At 43.2% G+C, this 19807-nt stretch overlaps 1 protein-coding gene across 2 annotated transcripts in view; it reads left to right on the top strand.

Moving 5' to 3' along the window:
- The window catches only part of ASTN2 (astrotactin 2), an 869558-nt gene that overhangs the window by 331053 nt on the left and 518698 nt on the right, over positions 1–19807 (top strand). For both annotated transcript variants that reach the window (XM_029062728.2, XM_029062729.2), the window contains exon 7: positions 13637–13804. In XM_029062728.2, coding sequence (XP_028918561.1) covers positions 13637–13804 — 168 coding nt within the window. The remainder of the gene's footprint in view (positions 1–13636; positions 13805–19807) is intronic.

Here is a 19807-nt window from a genome sequence, read left to right as displayed (position 1 = left end):
GCATTAAAGGAACAAGGTGTGTGGGCTGAGTTGAAGTATGAGAGTGATGAGGTAAGGTAGGAGGGGGCAAGGTGATTAAGTGCTTTAAAGCCAATGTTGAGGAGTTTTTGTTTGTTCATTTTATTTTAAAATAAAATGAAATAAGATAAAACAATTTATTATTATTATTATTATTGTGTTTTTGTTTGTCTCATAGGCTTGTGAAACATACATGCTGTGGTGATGGTGGTTGGGGAGAAAATCAAAGTGCTTAAGGGGTGTAGACCCAAATGCACAGAGGATGCAGAAGGGAGGGCAAGTAGGTCAGGGAAATAAGAGATTGATAATGAAAGGTTGTATGGAGGAGTTGTGATTTTAGTAGTGCTTCGAAGATGGGGAGCGTGGTGGTCTGTCATGTATGAAGCAGAAGGGAATTCCAGGCCAGAAGGAGGATGTGAGCAAGGGTTAAATGTTGAAACAGACAAGATTGAGGTACAGTGAGCAAATTGACTTTAGATGAGCAAAGTGTATGGCCTGGGTTGAAATGGGAGATGATCAAGTCTAAGTGGAGAGGGAGAACAGGTTGAGCGTCTTAAATTCAGTGATAAGGAGTTTCTGTTTGATCCAGCAGGGGTTGACTAACCAATGGAGGTTTGGAAAATTATTCACTGAACCATTTTTTAGAAAAATGATCCAGGAAGTATAGGGAAGTATGGAGTGGAGGCAGGGAGGTTAGTATGGAGGCATATGCAGTAGTCGAGGTGGGATACATACAGTGCTTAGACCAGCAGAAATTTGGATAGAAAGGAAGGTGCAGATACTATAGATATTTTAAAACCCACAGTATTTGGACACAAACTTAATACTCAGATTGAATGAAAGAGATGAATTTATGTTATGGATGGAGTGCTAGATCAAATGTCCTAATTTGACTCTGGAACAAATTCTGCCCTAAGCTGGAAGGAGGCCTAGCATCAGGAGCTATGAGGGGAGATGTGACATGACTCATCAATGTCAGTATCATTAATGAATGGCAGATAAAAGTGGCACACTCACTGGGCCTTCTGGAAGGCTGGACCTGGGACAGCAAAAGAGAATTAGAGCAGGGAGGTGATGTGGTTGGAGGTGGTGAAGTGGATATGAGGAGCTACAGGATCCACAAACATTGCTGGCCCATCAATTCCTTCATGGGCCATCTGGTGATCTCCACAGTGTGGTGGGAACCTCACCTATAGCAAATTCCACAGTGGAGAGGAACAGATATGGCAGACAGAGACACCAGTAGGATGGATGAGTAGGCACCTGTTGTCTAAGGGGTTGACCCTTTAAGGAACTGAATTGAAAACACACGGAAGGGAGGTATGGAGGGCAAGATTAAGGATCCAGCTAGGTAGATATGAGCACCTTCTATCCTTGGAAACATTTCATTTTCTTTTTCAGTTCCCCTCCCAAATTTGTGGAGACACACCCTTCCTTTAAATAAAAAGTGTTGGTGCCTTAGGGAGAGGCTGGCTTCCTGGGTGAAGGTGAATTTCTGCGTTTTCCAGGTCCCTTTAGAGTAAGCGAAACTCATTTACTGGTGGCTGAGGAAGATATTTAGATGTCTCCACAGAGTCACCCTTCTCTCTTTCCTGAGCAGAGGCTGTGGCTTCCATTTTTGGATCAAGCTACTCCCTGGGAAATCTATTTCAAGTCAGAATAGCTTCCTTTGACTTCAGCCCTCCAGGAAGTACGAAGAGCTAAGTAAAGTCCCTTTGGAGTGGCTGCATTCTCCTCAACTCCCCTCCTCAAATCTCCCACCCTATGTACTTTCAGCTCTCTCTGTTGCATGTCTTCGGGTGGAGTGGTAGGCATGCTCCCAGCCAGGCTCAAGCAGTGTGGAAGGCAGTGGCACAGAGGAATTGAAACAGACTGAATAATGGATTCTGTCTGCAGGAAGAAAATGAAATTTGCCCTCATGTTAGTGAAAGTTGCACTTGATGCTTGCTGCGCATTATGTGGAAAAGGTCAGTAAGACACAACACTCTCCCAGAGCCAAGCTGGCAAGAGCAGTAAATACTGACAGCAGCAGCCCTTATTCAGTTCCTTGGCATGCCTTCCCCTGCATCTTGCCCTCCCCTGTCTTTTCTCCAACACCAGCAATGTCCTGCTATTGGAAGCTTCTGCACTGTCGGAGGCAGTTGTAGGAAGAACACCATATTGCAGGGTCCTTTGGAGCCCGCTCTCTGAGACCAGCAGGAATAAAAATCTGTAAAAATGACAAGCTTAAAAATAGAAACCCAAAGGTGAGGTCTCTACCCTCTCCTTTCTCCACAGCCCTCACTGTCAGCAAAATTCTGGGTGGGTTGTTCCTTAGCAGGCTTGAAGGATTCTGGGCCTAATCTTTCGGCTCATTTCTCATTGTTGCCCTTGGGAAAGTCACAGAATGGAAGTCTGTTTCCTCTGTGGATAGATTGGGAAACTTTCAATGACTCTTCCAGCTTCGCAGAGGCAATAGTCATAGTATAACGCTTTGCTATCATTCAAGAATAAGTCCCCCAAAGTATGGCTCCAGTCAATCTTGTTGATAGAGCACTTATTGTCTGCAGAGCACTGTACTAAGCGCTTGAGAGAGTACAATATAACAGAGTTGGTACACTTGTTTCCTGCTCACAGTGAGCTTCCAGACTATAGTGGTAAATGGTGGTAGAGTGGCTCCACCCAACATTTATAATTTGAAACATTCTAACTGGGGGTTTTCACCAGTTCCCAAAGGGCAGACCTCAGGGCAAAGCATATTCTCTCCCCTCAGATGTTGAAATCACATTGTACACAGTAAGCACACAGTAAATACCACTGATTGATCATTGAGAGAGCCAGGAATAAAACCTTTGAGGCCTTGATCCTGGTTCTGTCTCCCTTGGAGGGAGAGGGATAGTGTCCCTTTGAGGAAGATTCCTACCAAACATATGCCTACCACGGGACATGAAAATGAAGTGGGTTGGGTCCCAGACTGTGGGATGAGAAAAACCTAAATGAAACTGAGATTCACAACACCCAAGGGAAGGTGGCAATGAAATACCAATAAAACAGATTAATATGCTGAAATCAGGGAAAACAGGGTGAACTCCAACCCTGATTTAATGAGTGTGGAAAAGAAAATGTGCAGCTGGAAGTAGAGGGAGGGTGTCAGTTGGAATTCAAATGAGATCCATAAGGAAACTGAAGCTATAATTATAAACTGTGGAAAGTCTTTCTCCCCCTCTCTGTTTTGATGGGCAACTTGTGTGGTGGTACCCACAGGCTGCCACCAGGAGCAATACAAATCATTGTGGTAGTATCAGTTTTCCCCAAATCTCTTCATTTGATGCCCAGAACTCCCTTTGCTGCCAATGGAGAATTGCTTGGAGCCATTCTTTTCTTAAATAACACCAAGTCCTCAGGTAAAAACTGGTCTGCCAGCTGAATATTCTCAAACATTTATAAGGACATCACAACCTCCATTTGGGTTGGAATTTTTAATGACACTCTGTCGGGATTCTGGCTTGCCTCCATCCCAGTGTGAATCGTTGCTAATTTCCCACTTTAACAAAGGGGGATAACTGAGTTTGACATCCAAAATTGGAGACTAATTTCTCTGTTTTGATAGCAGCTCGCATCCAATAATATGTTCTCTGGAACCGGGGGCGTGGGGGTGTGGGGAAGGAGGGAAGCTTAATTTCCTCCTCTTAATAATTCCACCCTGCTGTTGGGAGCAGACAGTGAGCCATCTTGCCTTCTGTCGTGGGGAGGCGGTGGGTTAGGGGGAGACAGAGCAGGCTGGGTTGCAGTTCCACTTATAGTTAGAGCCTTCTGCAGAGGAAACTAGTTATTGTTTAGCACTTTAAATTGCTCAGGGTTCTCTCTGCCCTAGGCCATTCCTACTGTGTCTGTGGACCTTCAGCAAAAGACCAATTGAAAGGGTATTTCACCCAGACTAAGTCAGGTGAGGTTTGTCTTAGAGTTCTCTCCAGGCTCCAATGAAAGCCACAGTTCCACAGAGCCTGAGGCTGAGGCTAAACCTAGCCCGGGCAGCTGCTAATGGCATTCCCACCTCTTTCAACAATAAAGAACAGAATCAAACTAGGAGCATCTGCAGCTGATGAAATCCTCTTTCATACCAAATCAGATGCCCTTTGAAGAAAGCTTTAAAGAATAAAAGCAGGCATCCTAAAGCTTTTTAAAGCTCCCCAGTCTAACCTGATAAAGAGGGAAGCTTCTTGAGATAGTTATTTTCCCAGCAACTGAAGCAGAGCAGTAGTAGCTAGGGTAAAAGTGAGTGAGGGAAGGAGTATGGTCCAGATTCTTGGGATTTGGACTCTGGTCACCAGAGAGCAGAGAAAAATCAAATGTGGGTTGAAAGACAAGTGGAAATAGGAGGTGAGTCAGTATCAAGAAAATAATTAAAGCCCTTATTTCTTGCTATATGGGGGCTAGCTTTGGAGATTCGTTGGGGCAGTTCTTTCTCCTCCTCTCAGGACAGAGCCAAGTTTATGCAGCTATTCTGTCTTTACTTTCTCGGGCAGCAGGATAAATCAAAAGTGTAGCAGCCAAGCTATCAGTGTAGCAGCCAAGCTATCACCTTTACCAGCAAAGAAACAGGCTGGTGGGGGAGAACTCCTTGCATCTGCTTGAGGACACAAGTCGTTTGTGTCCTCAACTCTTCCCTGCTTTCATTCCGCTTTTGCGTGGACGGTTCAGGGATGTGTGCCTTCACCCACTCTCACAAAGATGATGTCGCTCACAACACCACAACCCACCCAGATTGAATAACCATTTGCATTCAGTGCATTTAAAGACAGAGGGGGAAAAAACACCCAAAACTCTGATGAACACACACTGTTAGGACCTTTCACAAATCCATCTTGGGTAGGAATTATTATTTGGAGATGCTATTGCTCTCTTGGAATAGAATCCATTTATCAAATTGCAGAAAACCACTTCCCTGAAGATTTGCACCATTAGAGTGACATTTAGGAGGAGCATCAGAGGGACAGGAAGAAAGTCCCCATGTCGGGATAAAACACCCAGGAATATAAACTGCTTTTTGATGATGCGTTACAAGAATGATAGTAAAACCATACCTTCATAGAGTCTTGAGGTGGAAGGAGAACCGTCACTGAAGGGCTTTGGCATAAAGGAATGGATGTCCTCATTTCAGCACAGCTGGAAATAGGGTATCAATTTTAAAAACCAGCTTTACAACAAATGGGGAAACTAGAAATAGGAGAAGGAGTGTTTGTGTGTGCGTGTGCGTGTGTGTGTGTGTGTGTGTGTGTGTGTGTACATGCGAGAGTGAGAGTAGTGAGTGTGTGTGTACATGTGTGCATGTGTGTCTTCAGGACATATTCAAACCATCTGTGAAGTAAGTCTGTAACATATGTGGATCTGGAATGCCTGGAGTACGGGTGGAATTTGATCCCAATATGAAATCAAATCAAACTGAAGGACTGCAAAGTGACTGTAGAATAGAAGCCTTCTTCAAAACCTTAAATGATGAGATGTAGTGGTGGGAAGGGCGAAAATAGTAACATAATAATAATTGTAATATTTAAGTGCTTATTATGTCTTAAGCACTGTACTAAGCACTGGGGTAGTTATGAGATAATCAGGTCAAAAACAGTCCCTGTCCCACATGGAGCTCAACAAGAGACAGGTCACAGGCAGGGGACCTAAAACAATAAAAAATGAAGTAAGATTAGGAGCAGAAGGTTCAGTAAGATTTTGATATCAAGAGAGAAACAAAAACAGTTCCAGGCATTTTGGGTAATGAATGTGACAGTGAAGCAAGGATTCATTCTTACAGGTTCCTAATGCAGAAAGGATTGTCAGTCACACACTGTTCTTAGTCACATTAAGACATGACTGATTCAATGTCAAAAAAAAAAGGACTAACAATGATTAGAATCATATTGCAACATGAAATGAGGCTATGTGAGACTAGGACCTGGGTCTGTTCTGATTATATTGTGTCTACTCAGTGCCTAGCACACTACTTGGCACAGAGTGTGCACTAAACAAATATCACAATTAAATACAAACATTAGCATCTTTAGTTTGAATGTCTCCCCACTTCTCCAAGTAGCCTACAGAGCTTTACAGTCACAGTCTCTTGATCCCTGTAACACTCCTGGGAGATTAGGAAGGGACCGGAATAGTCTTGCCTATTTTTCAAAGGAGAAAAATGAGGCCCAGATAAGTAAATAACTTTCCCCAGATCCCGCTGGAAGACAGAGGCTCAGCCATACCTCAAGCCCAGACCACTTGAACCAAGTGATTTGTCTGCCTTGTCCTCACTTCCTCTCATGTGTGTGTGGGTGTGTGTATGTTAGGGTTGCTACACACGTGGGCTCAGGAACAGAGATGATAGATGGTAGCCTGTGATGTGGCATACCCTGCATATACCAGTGCACATACTGTGAGGAAGTGTCTCCTTGGATAATATACTTTAGGGAATTCCATGGAGCTTTCTCTAACAGAGGAAATGAGAAGCAACAACAGATAACCAACTTCTAGCCTTGGGATGCTATTCAACAATTATTTCTCACAATTGATCGTTAATTGTTTTATCCAAAGATTATGCATCTCCCTTCCTCATGCCTGCCTCCTCTTAGAGGCTGGAGAATTGGATCCGGCTATTAGTACCACTTACTAATTTCCTCTGAGTCTTGCTGGCTGAAACGCCTGGCTTGGAACAACTTTTAATTTTGTTTTTAATTAAATTTCAGTTGTTTCTAATCATTCACTTTTAATGTCATTGCTTTGCAAACCTTAGAGAAAAGAAACAGAACTGTGTTGGGTCCTATGAGCATTAGGCGTATACATACACAAATGCTTTCTATGTACTCCTCTGTCTATGTGTATCCATACTCAGGTTAGGTCTCACATTTCTGCAACCATCTATACCTGATGTATCTGTGTGAATACATATTTATGAAACACTCCTGAAATACTTCAGTTACACCATTTGGAATCTGGGACAGTTCTAGGCAAAGGAGTATTTTCCTGGTTTCCCTCCCCCTGCCCTCATTGTCTTCCTGAACTGTGGAAAGGGAAGGAGTACAGCCTAGTGGGAGTCTGGGATTCAGAGGACCTGGATTCTAATCCCGGTTCTGCTACTTGTCTGCTCTGTGACCTTGGGCAAGTCACTTAACTTCTCTATGCTTCAGTTACCTCAGCCGCAAAATGGGGATTAAGACGGTGATCTGCATGTGAGAGACAGACTGGGTACAACCTGATTAGCTTGTATCTATTTCCATTCTTAGAATAGTACCTGGAATATAATAAGTGCTTAACAAACACCATTTTAAAAATATGAGTGAAAGATCTCTGCCTTTTTGAAGATACAGGATTTATTTTGTTCTAACCAAAAAGGTGGATCAGGTGTGTTTTGCCTCACATTTGACACATATCTTCAATGATCCCCCTTTTCCATTTCTTCCAGAAATGAACCCAGTCTTCTGAGCATCCTCCAGCCCAGCCTCAGTCAGTGAATGGAGCCACTGACAGATGTTTTCTAGCTTCCCTCAGGTGCATATGCACTTGCTAATGTTTCTCCAAGTAGCAATGGTATATATTTAGGCAGCTGCCAGAAAGCAAAATCTGGTCCATCAATGGGAATGGTCCAAACACAGGTTTTTGGAAGCTTTATCCTACCCAGTCATTTGGAGAAGCATAAAATAATTAGATTTAAGCTTGGCATTAATTTGAATTATTGTCCAGTTTCCAGAAAATATCTCTTGGAAATGTCATGAGAAAGCAGTATGTGTCTTTGGAGATATTAAGGATTGAATTACAATAGTCTCCCCATCCCGAATGATCTGATTTATGTGTCAGCCATTGAGTGAATGTCTGCCAGAGCCTGCTGTCCATGCATTGTTGAATGTTCGCTGGTCAGCTCATTCCCGGCTGGAAGATAGGGCCCAGGCTCAGCCAGATCCAATTCAAGGCTGACTTTTATGGGCCTCACAGTGTGCGGTTCTCGGGGTGGGGGGGATCCTGGGATCCACCCTCACATTTTGGGAGGCTGGATCCTTAATTGGATCACATCCCTCATTTTATATTTTTTATTAAATGCATACTCTGTGACAAGCACGCATTAAACACTGTGGTAATCAGATCGGACATAGTATTTGTCCCAAATGAGATTCACCATCTTAGGAGTAGGGTGAGGTGGTTTTTTAGTACCATTTTACAAATCAAAAAAGCTGAGCCAGAGAGGCTAAGTGACTTGGCCGGAGTCACACAGGAGAATTGTGGTAGAGGTGGGATTAGAGCCACCTCCCACTTCCCAGGTTTCTGCTCTGTCAATTAGGCCTCATTGACTCTACACCTTTTTGCTCTGGATTTAATAGTAATAATAATTGTGTTTTTTTTAATCACTTACTCTGTGCCAGGCACTCGATTTAGCACTGGGGTAAATACAAAGTAACTGGATTAGATACAGTCCCTGTTCCACACTGTGTTTACAGTCTTGATCCCCATTTTTCAGATAAGGTAACTGAAGCACAGATAAGTGAAGTGACTTGCCCAAGTTCACACAGTAGACAAGTGGAGGAGCCAGGATTAGAACTCTGGTCCATCTGACTGCCAGGCCCATTCTCTATCCATTTGGCCATGCTGCTTCACTATTCAAAGAGTGATTTAACAGACTGGAGCAGGAAGAAGATACAAAAGCTGCAGTGTCTGCTGAGGACGGTGGGCTCTTTCTGTCCTAGGCTGACTTCTGATTCCACTTATTGGGTGGTGCAGAGGCCTGTCCTGTTGCAGGGTGTCCTGTGGCCTCCTTTAATCCAAATCTGGGGCCAGGACTCCAAACTGCCCTCTAGGCTGATGTGAGTCTGAACAAAGCTTTAGACAGAGGTGTGGTGGGTAGAAAAAGAAGAAGAGGAAGGAAGAGAGTGAAGGAAGAAAAGTGGTGGTAAGGGAAGAAGACAAGTGGTAGAGGGAGAAAGAGAGCAAGGAAAGGAGGAAGGGAGTGAGAGAGAGGAGAAGAGAGGAAGAGAGAGAGCGAGTGAGAATCAGTCTCTATAGCAGGGCACAAGAAGTAATTCTCAGTTCTTTAGCCTGGCAGAAACCCAGAGTTTAGCAATAAAAATAATCCTGGATGATTTGTCAATACAGTTATTCTTAGAGCACACAAGACACAGATCATTTTCACCAATGCAGCCTTCAATTGGGAAAAAAGTATTCAGCATCTCACAAAGACCCAAGGCCACCGGGGTGAACATTTGGGCATGAATTGAGACTTTCGATTTCTGCTGGAAATAAACCAGAGAGTGTTAGTATGAAGGGGAAGTGCAGATACAGATGCTCAGTTCTTCTTAGGGCTCTGACACTGTAGTCATTCAAGAAACGCTAATCCTTGGATCAAAAAATAAAAACCACTTTCATTGGATTGATCTAGCCAAGAAATCCCAAATGAGTTCAAGAGAAATAAGGGAGAGAGACAATAAAAAGCTGAAACACATTCTTAAGTTAAAATAAAAAATGTTACATTTAATCTTCCTTAAAACTAAAAGAGCATCTCCTTGTTGGCAGCCTTTCCTGACTTTCTTCTTTTCCCTTGTTGGCTATCTCAAAGATGAGCTGCTTTATGCTGGAAAAAGTTGTGGGTTTTTTTTAATATCAAAGCTTCAAACCTTTTTTGTTGGGAACTTAAACAGCTTCACTCAACTTTGAAGGTGGAAGCTGGAGATGTCACGCATGCGCACACCCACACACAAACACACTTCTGCTGTTGTCAGAGTTTGGCTTACTTTGATCACAACTGGAGAAGGGGAAAGATGAAAACAAGACAATAGCCTGGAGGATCTCAGAACCTCAGTGAGCCAGAAAACGTCTGTATTGAGACTTAGAGTTCTATACTCTCTTGGACTGAAGCACTTGCCATTGTGGAGTGTGTTTAGGGTAGACAGCATCCTCTGTTGCAAATATTCCCTGCCCCAAGTTGGGGACTGTAATAAGCAAACTGAACATGGTGGTTGTAGTGAAAATATCCCTTCTTTAACTCTTCTGATGGCTCTTATCCAGATGTCATTGTATAGGTTGTTGTTTTTGACCTTCCATTTGTTGGACAATAAATTTTTTAGTAAGGGGCATCACACATGCCACTCCCTGCGATTAATGGGAAAGAAGAATAACAGATAGCATTTTTGAATGATTCCTCAAATTCACTTTTGGGTTGCTCAGTTGTCAGGTGTATTACAACATTCTCATGTTGAATATCAGAAACAATGTAAATGACTATTTCTGTACATTATCCAAACTGGGTGGACTTTTTTTAGCTGGTTAGCTGTAGTTTAACTTTGGGCCAACTGCTTCAGGACAATTTTCTAGCATTTCTTCTTAAAATGAAGTCTCTTCATCTTGGGGCTCTTACGTCTTTAATTCTTTTTACCTCTTGCAGAATAGCAAGAGGTGGCTTTAACACCCTCTTGGGAGTTTAAATTTTGGAGTTGATGATCTGCCATTCCATGGTAGCCAAGTGCCATTAAAGTAAAATCTTTTTCTTGGAAACTTAGCCTTTTTCTCACTCTCTGGACTCATCAGGGCTCTTGAAATCCGAGATAGAATAATGTGGAGACTGCTGTTGTTGCTGGCTGGTTCTCTGGGAGATTTTCATCTCGTTGCTGCCTTCTGTTCTTTTCTGCTGTCATCAGCGCTTCTCTGTCTCCTTAGTGGACTACCTGCTCCCAGCTTCACAGAATGTTGTGGAATGGCAAAGTTTCATCAGTTCACCTCTGATCTATGCAGCACAATTACAGAAGCAGGCTTATAATCAATGTAATTGAAGATCAGAGTTAATGAGGACCTCAGCGTCTGTGAAATCCCCTCAGCAATGCTGGGCTTCAGATGTTAGATAAGGAAATGATTGGGCTGAACTGAAAATCCATTTGGCTAATTAGATGATGCATATTCCCACAAGCCAGTGGGAAAAATACATTTAAAAAAATAAACGTCACATTTCTTAAGCTGTTTGGCCAGGATTTATTTCTGAACCTTTGCACTTAGATAAAGCTGTTCAGAGAAGAGAATTTTGTTCCATTTTCTGAGACCCGAGGAGTGATATATTTCATTCAGAGGCTGGCATCAGAAGAAGTTGATCCACGAGACTCCAGAAAGATGATAATAATGATAATAAGCAATGGTATTTGTTAAGCACTTACAATGTACCACGCTCATTACTGAGCACTGGGGTAAATACAAGTTAACTTTATTATACACAGTCTCTGTCCCCTAGGAAGCACACAGTCTAAATAGGAGGGAGATCAGGTATTTAATCCCTATTTAAAAGATGAGGAAACTGAGACACAGATAGGTTAAATGACAAGCTCTAATGACCAGTTCCAGTTCTCAATCAATCAGTCGATCATATCCGTGGAGTGCTTACTGTGTGCAGTCCATGGATCTGAGTCATATGTAGACTGAGACTTTGGATTGAGAATTAACCCTTTCTAAACTATGCTTTAGGGTCACCTCCAAGGAAAAACTTTGGTCCTCCTTGAAGGGTCATGTGGCAAAAACTAAGTTTTGACATGGTGATTTCAGAGTTGGACAGTGCCACTCTGGGGCATCTACCTGGCCTATGGTCTGGGTTTGTACACTGTCCTGAAGCATTTACTCATGGTACATAGCTCCCAAATAGTCACTCATAGCATGAGTGTTGAGAATATTAATAATAGGAGAAACAGGAGGAGGAGGAGGAGCAGCAGTATTTATTGAGCACCCACTTGATTCACAGCACTGGACTAGGCACTTGGCAAGTACAGGATGAAGAAGTGACACATTCCTTGTCCACAAGGAGCTTAAGGCCTAATGGGAGAGACAAACTTAAGGTGATTTACAAATAGGCCACTAGAATGGTTGAAGCAATCATTGAATTAACATCTAGACTTGAGCACTGAGGATAGGTATAAATAAGTGCTTGGGTTGGCTAGATGGGTTTATACAGCTCAGAGTGCTGGAAAATTAATTGGGTCACTCAGGTCTTTAGGCAGGAACAGACCCACTGGGAGACAAGAGTTGAATCTAATGGATCATTCTGGAGTTATCAATCAGTGGTATTTATTGAGCACTTAATATGTGCAGAGCATTGTACTAAGTACTTGGGAGAGTGCAATACAACAGAATTAGCAGTCACATTTGCTACCCCCAACAAGCTTAGACTCTAGAGGAAGATAATCAGTCCATGGTATTTACTGAGCATTTATAGTTTGCAGGAATCTCTACTAAGCGCTTGAGAGACTACAGTGTAACAGAGTTGGTAGACACTTTCCCTGCCCTCAGCAAGCTTTCAGTCTAAAAGGGAGACAGACATTAGTATAAATAAATAGATTATAGATAAGTATATAAGTGCTGTGGGGCTGAGGGTAGTGTGAATATCAAGTGTTTAAGGGTACAGATGCAATTGCATAGATAACTCAGCAGGAAGAGGGAATAGGGAAAAAAAGCCTTAACTAGGGAAGGTGACATGGAGGCGATGTGTCCTTAATAAGTCTTTGAAGTTGGGGAAGTGGTGTTCTGTTGTGAATGAAGTGAGAGGGAGGTCCAGGCCAGAGAGAGGATGTAGGAAAGGGGTTGGCAGTGAGATAAAATTGTGGCATAGTGAGAAAGCTGGCACTAGTGGAGTGAAGTGTACAGGCTGAACTCTATTAGGAGATCAGTGAGGTAAGGTAGGATGGGTGAAGCTGATTGAGTGCTTTAAAGCCAATGGTAAGGAGTTTCTATTCAATGTGGAGGTGGATGGGCAGCCACTGGAGGTTCTTGAGGAGTGGGAAGACGTGCACTGAACTTTTGTTAGAAAAATGATCCAGGCAGCAGAGTGAAGTATGGACTAAAGTGGAGAGGGACAGAAGTCGGGGAGATCAGTGAGGAGCCAGATTAAATAGTCAAGTTGGAATGATATATTTGCTTAGATCAGCATTGTAGCAGTTTGGATGGAAAGGAAAGGGTGGATTTTAGGAATGTTGTGAAGGTAGAACTAACAGGATTTGGTGACACTGAAAATGTGGGTTGAATGGAGAGAGATGAGCTGAAGATCATGTCAAGGTTAAGGGCTTGTGAGATAGGGAGGATAGTGATATTTAGTATAGTGATGAGAAAGGCACGGGGAGAGCAGGGTTTGAGTGGGAAGCTAAGGAGTTCTGTTTTGGACATGCTTAGTTTGAGGTGTCAGTGGGATATCCATGTAGACATATCCTGAAGGCAGGAAGAAACACAAGACTGCAGAGAAGGAGAGAAGTCAAGGCTGGAGAGGCAAATTTGGGAATCATCTGCATAAAGGTAGTAGTTGAAGCCATGGGAGGGAATATGTTCTCCAAGGGATACAAGGTCATGTATGCTTGCTTCTTAAGTGGGACCTCTGGTTAAGATATGGATGGATCCTATAGCAGGATTATTGCCTTGACTGATAGGAGGTTCTTTCAGGGAGAAAATTGGATTAGAATTCTGGGAACTGGGGCAAAAATTGAAGAGAGAAAACACTTTCAGATATGCACATCTTTGCTGATGATTCTGATCTTCATGTATCTCCTTAACACCCTCTACTAATCTTTTATTTGTCCTTGTTTCATACTTTTTAATCTCATCCAAGTATCTGTCACCTCTTTAATGCCTTTCTCTCTCTCTTCATCTGCAGGAAGCAGTTTTGTTGTGAGTGAAGGGAGCTACCTTGACATCTCTGATTGGTTAAATCCAGCCAAGCTATCCTTATATTATCAAATTAATGCCACTGCTCCCTGGGTGAGAGATCTGTGTGGACAGAGGACCACAGATGCCTGTGAGCAACTCTGTGATCAGGAAACGGGTGAGTACACAAGAGGGAATTTCTCTTTGTAAGATGTTAATAGGAAGGGAAGAATGGAGTAAGTTGATGTTATATCTGTATAGTCTCTTTCTAACTCAACTGCAATTTGGCATAAGAGGTTGTATGCAAGAGTTAATCCCTTACATCCCTAACAGAACTTCTGTTCATTTTATAATAACAACTATGCATCAAAGGAAACTGCTAGATAGGTATCCATCAATCCAGCCTGCCTTCCTGTGGTTCATTTGTGGTTTAGCTCTGGGGCTATGTTAGATTTAAAATCCTTAGTTAGAGGAAGATCTGCAGGTACCTCTTGTCCTACTGATTCCTCTAGGGTCTATCTATGTATTCCCTTACTGTTGGGTGGCTTGAAGAAGTTGGATGTCCCACATTCCCAGAACAGGTAGTTTGAAGTTTCTCAGCTAGATGACCACAGTCTACAACCTTCTTCGCCTTCTGCAACCATGGTAACTCTGAGGTGATTCATTGTCCTCAATTCATTTATTCATTCTTTTATCCGGTGTCTACACAAACATGGTGTTTCCTGGGTGCTGATGGCTCCAGTTGAAGGGTCAGGAACAAGCTATGGTGAAGGAAGGTGGTGGCTGGATAGAGGTCCTGTGGGATGCATAAACAGGCAATAGTATTGTGGAAAAGTTTTTGGATAACACAGATATAACTGGTCAAGGATCAGTGATCAGTCAGAGAGAGAGTCAATCAATAAAGGTTTAGTAGATGGCACTTGGCTTAACACACTTGCAGGCCTCAGAGATTGTTTATAGGTATAATGCTGGCAGGTGAAGGCAATGATTTTCAGCTGCATGCCTGCAGGCCCTTGCTAGCTTGTCCTGGGAACCAAGGCAAAGGACCCTGTTTGCACATCTCTGGTGCTTTATGTCGAATGTAAAGGAGAAAATGCTTTTGCTGTTTACTGTGTTCAGTAGAATTTTGGGAGATCCTTATATTTACTGAGCAGCCCCTCCGGGCAAGAGGTGTCAGCTTGGTAGGGGCAAACTTTCCACAGCATTGATCCCCTGCTCAAACATTTGATGAGGCTCCTGGCTGTCAACTGGGTAAACTCAAAACTCCTAAACTTAGATTTCAAGAATCCCCACTGATCAGCCCTTTTCAACTCTACCATCACTTCCTCTTCTACTGATCCCATGCACAGTCTAGCTGTCTGACATACCACACACCCATCTACCCATCATCATGACTGTTTTGAACACTCTTCCGCATCCTCTAATTTAAAGCCCTCCTCCTCCAGAGTGCCTTCTTGAATTCACTGCCCTCTTGCCAACCCTGACCTCGAGCATTCAGACTCACTCACCCAGCCTCGTTCACCTCTGAAAACTATACACTTTACACTTAGATTTGCACTTAAATATCTTTGATGTTCTATTCTCCTGTCACTTACAGCTCGTCTGTGTGCTGTGTATTATTTTTCTTTTTATACTGTAAACAACTTAAGCACAGGAACTGTGTCGCATTTTGTCCTTTGTAAATCTCTTCAGTTCACTCAGTTAGCCCAAACTACTGCAGATGAACAGGCAATTTCAGGCAGCACCTTTTCAAAATTTGGTTAGGACCTGGAAGGCCAAAATGCAGTAGCAGCAATTTTATTTTTGCTGGGCTTTAATTCTCCTTTTGAAATGGTGTGAGCAGAGATAAGCCTGCTCCAAATGGAGAATTAGGAAGAGCTTTCTCACTCCTTTGATCCCTGATGGTGTGTTGCTCCAAAGAGGAGAGTCAGACTTTGTCCGTGATGTCAGGTGTCATGGAAATGTTATAGCTGCTTCATATCATGTAAAACCCCCTCTAGACTTTGGGACCTCAAAGGAAAATCTTTGGATCAAGTCCAGTGACAATGGTGTCCTCTGATTGTTATGTAATGATATAAGGCTTCTTATGTAATTCTGGGGCTCAAGTCCTGATGTGATGTTACATTTGAAATAAGTAATGCCTCTGAATGGGCCTCGTTGTTCTTGCCTTTGGTACTAGTGATAAGACCAGGGCCATGAACTGCCAGTTCCAGAGATTCCAGGGTGGCACAAAGACACTGATCTGGAGGAGGTTCAGAATTGTCCATGGATCTGATCTTTTCCCTGACAAAATGTGTCCCATTCAGGATCTAAGTTGTGGAGAAGATTTCCAAAGGACAGAATGACATTTCTCCCAGAGTGAGTTAAGCAGTGATATTTACCGAGTATTTACTGTGGACAGAGCACTTCACTAAACCCTTGGAACAGTCCAGGACAGTTCTCTCTCTCTCTCCCCTCTCCCCAAAGCCTCAAATTGAAGATCATCTGGCACTCAAGGAGGGAAATGGTCTTGGTATTAATCGGTTGTTGCCTGCACTGGAATTATGCACATGTGATCTTGGTTTCAAGAAAAGAAATCATTGGTCGAAAGTTGCCACATGTGAACCTTGATTCTCTGGAAAAGTGTTTCAGAACTTGGCTCTCCCTCTCCTCCCCTTTTTCCTCTTTCATCCCTTCCCCACTTAACCTTCTCTTATCTCAGCCTGTCCATACGGCAAAGTGGGACAGATACTCATCAGAGAGAAGGAATCTTATTTTCAAGTTCCCTCCCAACAAGAACTGAAGCTGTGAAAGCCTCTTCCAAAGCAACAAGACCCTGAAATGCAGGGCAGCTCCTTGAGGAAGAGATCTTTTTGGTTTAAGCCAGTTAAACCTTTAAAGCTTTGTCACTTTTAGGGCTTCTTCGCCTCCCCTCCTAAGCTCTCAGTGAGGGACTCTTAGGTCCAAGTCATTTCTGCTTCCTTTCAGCCTAAGGAGACCAAGCTAGGAAGGGATTGTGCCAGGCTAGTTTGCCAGAGGAGTATCATACCTGACTCACCTCTGCCAGACAACAGCTGGGAGCTCAGTGCTCTAAACACCATAACTCTTCTGTTAATCCTGCTGGTGCTGATACTGATATTTGTCTGTGAAGCAGGAGCTGCTCAGAAGGCTCAACCTCAACCAGACTCCAATCTCCCTCAGCTTTGCTTGGAAACCTTGATCAGAACACCTCACTCCTGAATACTGCCTTAATGTTCTCATGTAGATATGCTCTCCTTCGAATCCTGGTATAACTGCTGTTATCTTGGGCAAGTCACTTAAGTTTTCTGTGCCTCAGTTATGTCATTTGTAAAATGGGAATTGAGACTGTGAGCCCCATGTGGGACAGGGACTATGTCCACCTGATTTTCTTGTATCCACCTCAGCACTTAGTCTAGTGTCTAGCACAGGGTAAGTGCTTAAAAAATCTTAATTATTATTATTACTGATAAAGAGGCTCCATGTGGTTTATTTTTGGTTATTTTGCATTTGTTTGTTTTTTAGGAATGCTAGAAAGCTGCATCAAAACAAGAAAATGATTTGAAACTAGGGACAACTGGTTTGATCAAATCTAGGCTGCTTGCTTTCCTGGCTCTGGCATCCATTTGGGTTTTCAGAGCATTCTATCCCTAAACATTTGGATGTGGGTCAGTCACTTGATTCCTCCAAGCATCCTGTTGCCACTGTTGGAGACAGAATCTCATACTGGATGGACAATTGCTTGGAAAGAGTAATGCCAGTGATTATGTCCTTAAGACAAGTGAACAGTGAAAAATCAATCGGAACCTCTAAATCCTGGGACACCACATGTCATCCATTCTCGCTGCTGGAAAATCCTGTTTCCAAATCTGAGCAGTGAGTCCTTGTGGCAGTAGTAATAGTATTTATTAAAGATTTACTGGAGAAGCAGTATGACGTAGTGAATAGAGCACAGGCCTGGGAGTCAGAAGGTTGTGTGTTCTAATCCTGACTCCACTTTTCTGCTGTGTCACCTCAGGAAAATCAGTTCACTTTTCTGTGCCTCAGTTACTTCATCTGTAAAATGGGGAGTGAGACTGTGAGTACCATGTGGACCAGGGACTGTGTCCAACCTGATTTGCTTGTATCCACCCCAGAACTTAGTACAGTGCATGACACGTAGTAAGTGCTTAACAAATGCCACAATTATTGTTATCATTATAATTATTATTACTGTGTGCAGAGCACTGTACTCAGTGCTAGTAGTCCCTGTTGTCTTTGGGGTAAGCCATTCTTTCCTTTATACCCCAGTAACCTTCATCGTGTGGAAGTAGATGCCAATGTGGAAGTAGATGCCAATTGCGGGGTAGGATCCAGACTTTCCTCCAAGAGGCCTTCCCTGACTAAACCCCTGTTTTCTTGTCTACCACTCTCTTCTGCATTGCCCTGACTTGCTCCCTTTATTTAATCCCCCCTTCCTGCCCCTCCTCACTTATGTCCATATATTAATACTGTTTCCCCCTCTAGACTGTAAGCTCTGTTTTATTGTACTCTCCCAACTGCTTAGTTCAGTGTTCTCCACACAGTAAGTGCTCAATAACTATAATTGATTGATTGCTTCTGTTCTCCCTGCTCTGAATGTTTCCAAACCCCCAGCTGAGAAGGATGGACATGATGGCCCCCCGTTGCATCCCATTCTCCATATTTCTCCCTCAGAGGTGTGGGCAGCTTGGCTTCTACTTCCAAGGGAGTTACCCATCCTTTTTGGAGGCACTGGGAAAGCATAGACAGGGTGGAGTGGGGCTGGAGGTCAAGGGAAGCTTTTACCAAGCTGATTGGCTCATGATTCTTGGCTTTCCTGGAACTCAATGTCATGGAAGAAGGATACTTCTTCCAACTGGCAGGGAAGAAGGAGGTGGTGTGGGGGGAGATTTAAGTGACATGATATATAGATGACTTCAGACGAGGTTCCTTGGAAGGGTGCCCATAGCCCAGAAGCTTGCAGGGAGACACAGCTCAGCCCGCATTGGAATTTCCCATGCACAGCACTGGAATTTGCCAGATGGGGAATAGTCAGGGACTCTGACCCCACAGCCAAGAATTAGGAGCAGGGCACAGGGAGGGGCAACTTCAGGGCTGGACCTGACAGGAAGAAAATGAATAGTTTTTCTACTTGCTTGTTTTTTTAACAGATCACCATAGCTTTCAGGCTAGAACTAAATACCCTCCTTTTGTTGGGTGAGCAGCATTATCCTCCTCATTAATGCTTGAAAGACACCACTCATGCCTGGCTCCAAAAGAAATGCTCAATAGAACACAGAGGAACCTCTAACCTAAAGGTTTAATTTTACAGAAGGAGAAACTGGAACCTTGAAACAATTAAGTGTTAGAGACAGTTTACATCAGAGATGGGACTGAAGCTATAATTCCAGGCCCTGAACCCCAGGCTTTAGTTGTCTCACCTAGATGTCTCTGTTCTGTGACAGCCCCTATTTTCCTTAGTTACAGACCCTGGCTGACAATGTCTACATTTATGTCTTAGGGGGAGACAGGGAGAAATCATTATGGGAACAAAGATTCAGCCCACTCCCCCATCATGATTGCTTCCCCAGTGGTGAGGACAGTATGGATATATCACACCTGCCACACTTTTGGCAAGGCTTCATAGCCTGAACCAAATTCTGTTCTGCCCACACCCACACTATATTTTGCAGACGCACAGAAGGAGGTGAAGTTAGCTTCCTGCATTTGTTATTATCTACCCTGGTAGCGTTTTGGCAGAGAGGAGGTGTAGGTGTCTCCTCCTTGTTAGTTCAGCAGGGAGATTAGAGAATTCAGGACCACAAGAAGTGAAGCAGATGCTTCCCTGCCATAAAACCTGAGGACTAATAATGGAAAGGACTGACTATATGCTCCTAGGGCCTGAGGAAGGTAGGCGGGTGTATGCTTGTAGGTGGATATTTTAATGCTCGATTTTTACAGTCCTAAGGTAGCTCATCCTAAAGTTTTATGACGATATAAATTCAGGCTGGGATTCAGAGTCATCAGGAATTTTATGAACTCTTTGGGGGTAAAAGGAGATTCCTTCCTCACAGATCTCAACCACTCCAGAAAGACCCAGACTGAAAAGAACAGGAGAGAGAGTCCTTATCAGCTGGGTTCAGTATTTGCTGGTATTGTCTGCTTGGAAAACACACTGAAATGC

The sequence above is a fragment of the Ornithorhynchus anatinus genome, chromosome 4 (assembly GCF_004115215.2).
Source record: "Ornithorhynchus anatinus isolate Pmale09 chromosome 4, mOrnAna1.pri.v4, whole genome shotgun sequence".
NCBI classification, from domain to species: Eukaryota; Metazoa; Chordata; class Mammalia; order Monotremata; family Ornithorhynchidae; genus Ornithorhynchus; species Ornithorhynchus anatinus.
Note: the sequence above shows the minus strand (reverse complement) of the source record. Positions and strands in the feature narration are given on the sequence as shown.